This window comes from Loa loa (genome assembly GCF_000183805.2).
Source record: "Loa loa unplaced genomic scaffold supercont3.376, whole genome shotgun sequence".
In the NCBI taxonomy this organism is placed as follows: Eukaryota; Metazoa; Nematoda; class Chromadorea; order Rhabditida; family Onchocercidae; genus Loa; species Loa loa.
In genome coordinates this window covers 15,695-23,779 of record NW_018108556.1, presented here as the reverse complement: position 1 = coordinate 23,779, position 8,085 = coordinate 15,695, and the positions used below count along the sequence as shown (strand labels likewise).

The 8,085-nt window shown below is 33.6% G+C and overlaps 1 protein-coding gene across 1 annotated transcript; it reads right to left on the bottom strand.

Annotated features, from left to right (window-relative positions):
• LOAG_09302 (MYND finger family protein) lies at positions 1-5,294 on the bottom strand. Its single transcript, XM_020447904.1, has 13 exons — positions 5,205-5,294; positions 4,725-4,938; positions 4,265-4,467; positions 3,881-4,037; positions 3,600-3,732; positions 3,158-3,282; positions 2,573-2,739; positions 2,271-2,388; positions 1,748-1,918; positions 1,176-1,274; positions 848-993; positions 574-758; positions 1-149 (listed from the first exon to the last, which is right to left on the bottom strand). The coding sequence occupies exons 2-13, from the start codon at positions 4,812-4,814 to the stop codon at positions 106-108; spliced, it is 1,638 nt and encodes a 545-aa protein (XP_020301910.1). The 5' UTR covers positions 4,815-4,938; positions 5,205-5,294; the 3' UTR covers positions 1-105.
• Positions 5,295-8,085: the final 2,791 nt, after the last annotated feature.

Below are 8,085 nucleotides of genomic sequence, written 5' to 3'. Positions count from 1 at the left end.
TGCAAATCATCATGCGGTAATCAGAAAAGAAAGAGTCATCCTCTAATGCATTATCATTCTGTATCGTACAGTGTTTTTCACGACACTATCGTTCACTGAACACTTTTATTCTGTCCCATTACAGTTCCCTTTTATATTTGTATCGATTCCTGAAATTCACTAGAATATTTTTTTTTGTTCTTTTTTTTTTCTTAAGAGAACAATATCATAGCTCCAGTCATTCTGTTCCTCATCTCATTTTCCACCCCTGCTTTACCTGTCCCAATATTCCACCTCTGCCGTGGGTTAGTGAAATTTATACAACCGGGCCGCTGAATTATACGACCAAAAATTTGAATGAAAAAACTTCCACTGAAATGTCTTCACATCATTCCAGCTTTTTTTGTGTTTTTATTTGAGGCAAAGCATCTTCCGTCTATTGCTTACTTAGATAACACCGTGCACCCTCTTCAAAATGGAGCTCATATTGCCAGATATCACATTATTTGAATTTAACTCCTTAGACTATGGACAATAATAAAAATTATTAAATGGATCGAACAGTAACAAAGGTACTGATTACAAATGCCGAACCCAAAAGTGCGTTGCTGCGAATTTTTTCACCGAAGATCAATTTCTTTGCTTCTTGAACCTCGTTAGATGCATCTTTTAACATGGCATCCGTCTCGATTGTCATTAGATGTTTCGGTCCCAACGTAAAGCTTATGATTTCATACGCCTTTTTACAATAAAGCAAAGCTCGATGCGGCTGCTTACACCTGAAATCCTTTTTCAAATTTCTGATCTACTTTACTTGAAGTATCAAATATTGCTGATGAATGATTTGGCTAAATTTCAAATCATTTACTTCAGATAGAAAGTAGCAATGCTGCGATAATGAATGCCAACAGCGGGATGATTGAAGGGAAAACAAAAACGGACGCATTCTTCCGCTTCCAAATGCAAATCCAATAAAAGTTGACAGTCTGACATATTAATCAGTGGAATTAGCAGCTAAAATTGGTCGAACTGGGATCACTGATTCCAAGCATTCTCAAAAAATTGAAAAAAAAAGATAAAACTGAAATAATAAATAGATTGAGCATGCTGTGGATATTAATCGCCATTTCTTGAAGATGGAAGAGAGACAGAGGTCATGACCTCGTAAACTTCTACATTAAACAGAAATAACGTACCTGGATGATTTTGCACAGGAACACATTTACTTTTGACAATAACTTGCTAAAACGTTCCTTCAAATCGGTTAAAAATTTAATACTTTGCTCTCGTGACATCTAAAAACAAGGAATAGCTTATGACTGACTACGAAATTTAACTGGCAAGAACCAGCAGTGACTTTTGTTTGTAGCTAATATCTACTGGGATATGAATCAAATAAATTAATGATGCTTGCAATCCTTGATTTATTTACTTGACTTGTGCGGGTAACTCCGTCATTTCTACAATAATTCCTCTATTAAAGGTATTCCACTCACTTTGCGAATATAAAGTTTTACTGTACATTGTAGGAACAAGAAACCTTTTAAATCATTATGTGTACAAAAAACTTTACAAATCGTTATGAATACAAAAAAGTCTGACAATGTCTTGCAACAAATATGTTGGCACAACGAATACAAAATTCAGTTTATTAAAATTTTAGACTACGACAACGCCTAATTTCCAACGTCAATTTTCACAAATTCTCTGCCGCAATTATCAAAATAGATATCACTTCTTCCAAAAAACAAAAAATAGAAAAGTCAACCTGCTCAACTTCATGATTTTCAACAATTTTATCGATAAAACGCATAGCTCCTATCGCTTCTACAACATACTCCGGGGATACTTTATTATGGCATTTCGGACAGGTTATTATTTGAGTGTTCCGGTCCTTGTATGGTAAATCACCGAATATACATAAATATTCCCGTTTCTCCTGCAATTGTCATCCAATTACATGATTCATGAAATATGTCCAGGCTGCATTCACGATTCAGAACAACTGATAAGAATGACGGGGATTTAATGCAAATGTACTGATTGCATGAGCGTGAAAAGCTGCAACTTTTGCACTGCAAATACAGTACTAGTTCACCGCAATATGGAGGAAAGTGAACAGCATATCTTTCAAATACAAAAATTTATTTTCTACGGTATATTTTCAAAAGGACTCACTATAAGGCTCCAAATTATTACGTCCATGTTATAGAAATTTAAAAAAATAAACGAAAATATCCCGCAAATTTAGTTATAGCAATACGAGGATTCTGAACGAAAAATTGATTTACCGGACAATTTGGACATAAAATGGATGACAGGAGAGCATCATCCGGATCACTACAGCGTGTGCAATGACATTCAAAGTACCAAGTATCCTTCAATAATTTACGTCTTTGTTGTGTTGTACTGCAAAGATAATTTAGAAAATCAAATGACAAACAAAACATTTTAAGGACATTAAAATTTAAAAGGAAGCAAAATCAAGATGTAGGAAATTGTCAATATGCACAAAATATATATACTGCCCTTGACACCATCTTTACAGGAATAAATTCATCTCAATGATCTCATTTAAAACAGGAAAAAGTACTTGATTAAATCTATGTAAGAATAATGAGCTGAACTGAGATTTCGCAAGTCGACGCTAGCAGTAAGGCCCCTCAATGTTGCAACAAAACCATCACAAGTATATATTGTATTTGGACGACAACTATGATCGTAAGCACATAAGTCCAAATATAAACCTTTCCCGATTTCCTGAAAATACCATTAATAGAACGAAAAGTTTCCAAAAACCAGTTTCCAAGCTCCGATTCACAGTTTTTATTAAAAGTAACTTTTGTAAGGTTTTTACAAGTAGGATATAGCACAGTACTCCATGAAGGATGGGTTACAATACAAAGTCATACTTCCGGAACCTCCAAGCAAACACAGAAATGCTACCATAAGCTAATCAGTCAAGACCAGTATCGTACATAAACAACCTATATGACTAGTGGATTAAAATGAATGGTCTTGCAAATAGAATTCGAGCTTTCCGAGAGGCCCATATATACAGCTTTGCCCGATCGGATGTCATGCTTTACTGTGCTGATTGCTGTACTTAACAAACGCATTAACAGGACGTACTGATCAACTAATTTATTCACAACTGTTCCTGTACATGATAAATTACCTCTATGTAACCGCAATCACTGATCGCATGGCGATTGATATAGTCTCGGCAATGCAGCTCGAACACTTCATCTTTACCAACCATTGCTTTCGATCCATAGAATGCAAGAAGATCAGCATAAATCCCTTTAAATCAATCTCGTTATTTAAACTAAATGTGTTAGTCTCGGTACTTTCACGCATGCACACGGGAGCCTTGCATTTTTATCCTTTCCATTGTCGGATTATTTCATGTTTCTTATCCAAAATTCTTTGAAAATGCAAAATTCAAATTAGGAACAAAAGACCGACAAATGTTCACTCCTCCTTAGGAAAACACAAATATTTGGAATTTCATAAATGAAATTTGGTCCATCCGACAAAGGCTTTGCATCGAGAGAGTCGGAATCCTAAATTTCAAGAATTTCACCACTTTTCTCTCGATCCCATTGACAAATTCTCACCATTAAATTTTTTCATAGCACCAGGATCCTGTTTTATGAGATCCGTGTGGGACCAGATATCCATAATAGATCGTTTGGATGTACGATCCTTGTAAAAATTATTGTCCTCCTTGTCTTTTCCCAGTTTAATTGCCTAAACTACACTATAAGTTATATTTGATATGTAAAAATGCTGAATTGTAAATTTTTCCAAATTCTTAATTCGATTATTTCAGGTTATTATCCATTTTCTCTCGATCTCGGCGAAGTATTTATAACACAGACTCTGATATAGAACAGACCTTATAACGAGTAACAATCCTGCCCAGCAAACGCACTTCAATATTAGGTATTTTATCATGCAATTGGAAAGCTTTGCACTCCGATCGATGATCTTTCCATCCTAATGTTTGACACTTTTGATTACAAAACATCCCTTTACGACATGCACGACAGCGCCTACAATTTAATATTTTTGAAGTTTATGTTGGCACCATAATGATATAATTAATGAGATCTGTGATTCCCATCTAAGATAAAACTTTCGAATCCGAAGTCAATTTCACCTTTTATAAATGGACGTTTAGAACCTCAGTACATGTTTCTCACTCATGAAAAAAAAAGCGTCTACAAAATATGAAAGAACCGCGATAAAAGTATGCAATAAAAAAAAAGGAAACCATTACTTAAGTGTGTCAGCCTTTGCAAGGCAATACCAGCATCGGCTTGATAACTGCTCATCATGAAGGGAATACGCGAACGGATAGAAATCAATCCCCAGTGAACTATCAGCACCTTCAGATGTATCAATTCCGGTAGCTATTTCTCCATTAAGTTCAACAGTGCTCTTTCTATCTGTTTCTACATCATCACATTTCACTGATTCATTCTAAAATTATTAATTAACATATATGAACTTCCCATTCTAGCTTAAAACCATTCAATTAATAAATCACAAAAGAGTAATCACCTATTCCAGAATTCATTAGTATAGTAATGATAAAAATAAAAAATAAAAAAAAAAAAAAGAGCTTGGAAAGCAGAAATGACCATCTAATACATTCGATTTTCAAAACAACATTTCGTACATGAATACATTTGGTGGAATAAGTTTAAATAATAAATCCGAAATTATTCAACAAATACCTGGATGGATATATTATTGGCGACATTTGGTTGACGAGATCGATTACCAGCTTTGGCATGACGATGAGGCTTCTTCTTCTTCTTCTTCATCTTAGCTCACATATTATCTGAACCACATTTCCCAGTGTTAAGATGTTGTTTCGATTGATCAATAATTGTTTATTGTTCAATGCTTGTCTCTCGCTCACTCACTCTCATCGAAATCATCCTTCTCCTGTGCCAAACATTAACTTCATTATCTATCAGCTTGTTCTTCCCAGTCATTTTCCACTCATCCTTCACTTCCTTCCTCTTCATCTTCTCCCCATCCTTACACCTACTACTAGCTATAATCTGTGGATTTAATCTCATTGAGTACAAAACTTTCCAGTCTAGTCGGAAAATTGCTGAAACGGTTGATTTACAACAAATATTGGTAGTAGAAAGGGGAGAGAAACGAGAAGAGAAGAGGAGACCAAATCAAAATTGAATATAACCAACTTGTGAACATATTTACAACACATCAACTTCATTATCTCTTCCATTGATTGGATCGAGTTAACATTTCCATTCAGCTGTGTTAATCTATAATTATTATCAATTGATTGATACGTTATCACTCTAGTTATGTGTAACTTTTGATGGATGATAAACTAATGAGAAAGTTTGATACGAAAATCAACATGACCACTTCTAACACATCCAACCTTATCGAAGAAGGCAAAGCTTACAAATGATCAGGTGGTGAAGATAAGAAAATGTACTGTATGTACAATGGTAACAGACAACCATGATTAAATTAAATTTCTTCACAAATTTTCTATTTTAAAAATGGCCAATGTTAATTTAAAAATAGATCTAAACTTCCTCTTTCAGAAATGGCCTTGCCAAATTTAAATTTTGTTCGTTTGAGAAGATTTAATTACACACTGAAACTGGAAAGGATTGCCGTAATTACTTATATTATTTCACCTCTCTTGTTTAAAGAAAACTAAAGTTGAATTGTTGACATTAGGAGTTCCTTTGATTAGTTTTATTGGAGCTGTCTTCAAATGAGTTTATCGGTTTGATTCATTCAGTATAATTCAAATTACTCTATTGAAGTATCCCTTTATTAAAATAATTTTAATAAAATTGCAAAAAAATTTCTAAAAATCCTACATCCACTACCATTCCAAGTAAATATGATGAATTTAGAGTTAAAACTTTTAGACCCATTAATTTCTTCGAACTGTCACCTATAGAAATTAGAGAAGAAAAAAACCAAACATTTAATTACAATTTTAATTGCCATTCAAATCTATATATCTCACTCCGACATCATTATTCTCCAAGCATCATTAAAACGTACATTTCACTATCCTCTTGCTATTCTCTCAATCTCTCGCCAAACCACTTTCCCTCTCATTTCCTGCTGTCTCTTTAACCGTACGCTATACTTCCATTTATCACTATGGCTATGGTAAATCAATATCGTTATTTAATACGTGTAACTTTTAGCAAAATTTTTCAATCTGTCTTATGTTACCTCTAAAAATTTTAATATCATATAGCATCTCTACAATATCCAATGTATTTACAGTTCTCTCAATCTCTACCAGGAATATCATTCGACCTTATCAACCCATCACTTTCCCACCACTACTTTCATACCAAATGTTAACCATTCACTCATAATGTCACAATACACATCATTCAAGCTTACCAATATGAAAACTTTCCGTCTCCTATGCTTTTTAAATATGCCCTTTGAACTGTACATCTTGGACTAAATCCTTTTGAGCTATAATCATTTCGAACTAGATTTTATGAATTGCGCAATCTTGAACCAAACCCTATTGAATCATACCATTTTGAATTAAACCTATTAAAATATACCATTGAGCCCTTTACAGTCCTTTACAATCCTTTACATTACATCATCTTGAACTAAACCCATTAATCCATACTTCATAACTAGATGACTTCTTTGAACTATAGTTGAACTAAAATTGCATTCACTTATACTACCCTGAACTAAACTCTTCATACTATGCAAAAATTGAACTACCGAATTAAGTCCATAGTTCGGTGAATTGGGGGTTTTAAAACTAAACCCAATTGAACTAATGAACTTAATCTGTCGAATTAATACCATTTTGCATCAAATCCATTGAACTATATCATTTTGAATTAAACCCATTGAGTTATGTCACTTTGAATTAAATCCATTGAGTTTTGCCATTTTGCACTAAACCCATTGAACTACGCTATTTTGAACTACACTCCCTGAACTATGTCATTTTAAACTAAACCCATTGAACCAATAAACTTTACCGTCGAACTAATACCGTTTTAAACTAAATCCACTGAATTGTGCTACTTTGAATTAAACGCATTAAGCCATGCTATTTTGGGCGAAATCTATTGAACGAACTATGCCATTTTGGATTGAACCCATTGACCTGTGATTTTGAATTTTGAATTTTGTCATTTTGAACCTATTGAGCAAGCCATGCCATTTTGCACTAAACCCATTGAACTATAACATTTTGCACTAAACCCATTGAACCATGCCATTTTGAACTAAACCATCAATCCATGTCATTCTGAACTATATCATTTTAAACCAAACCCATTGAACTAGTGAACTAAACCTATTGAACTACATCATCTTGTTAAATTATGTCATCTTGAAATAAAATTTTATCGAATCATAGCCTTTCGAACTATAACCGTTTTAAACAATAAAATCTTGAATTAATTGAACTACACTCATTGAACAATGCCATTTTGAAATGAACCCTTCAAGTATATCATCATGAATTAAATAAATGATGTCTTGAAATTATTATGCCTTTTAAACCATACCATCGTGAATTAATTGATTAAAAACCAGATCCCACTGAATAAGCCTAACCCATTAAAGTAATGTTGAAATAAGCTCTTTGATCAGCAAATACCATATTACATTCCATCCGTTTCAGTAATTGACTGTAGTTTATTCGGAATTTTTCAACGAAATGAATATTTTCCAGACGTGTTTTCGAGAATGAATGCAATAAAAGACGAGTTAATGGAAGAAATGGAATTGGGAGATGCTCAAATGGTTCCAGATGGAGCCAAAGATGTCGAAAAAATTTCACATATGTAAGATGCTTCTTTTACCCATTTTTTTTTTTTTTTTTCACTCATTAACGGGCAGATCTAAGAATGCCAAGGAATGTATCAATTCTGTTCTGGATTGAAGAATTCCGGTAAAATTTACACATTCAAAATTGAACAACAATATTTTACAGGGGTTTTATCCGGATGTTCATTTCTGGTAGGTTACGATTTCCAAAAGAGCTAAAGGAATACTGCTTTGGTTACGAGGTACTGCTTCTTTTTTCTGCTTCTTTTT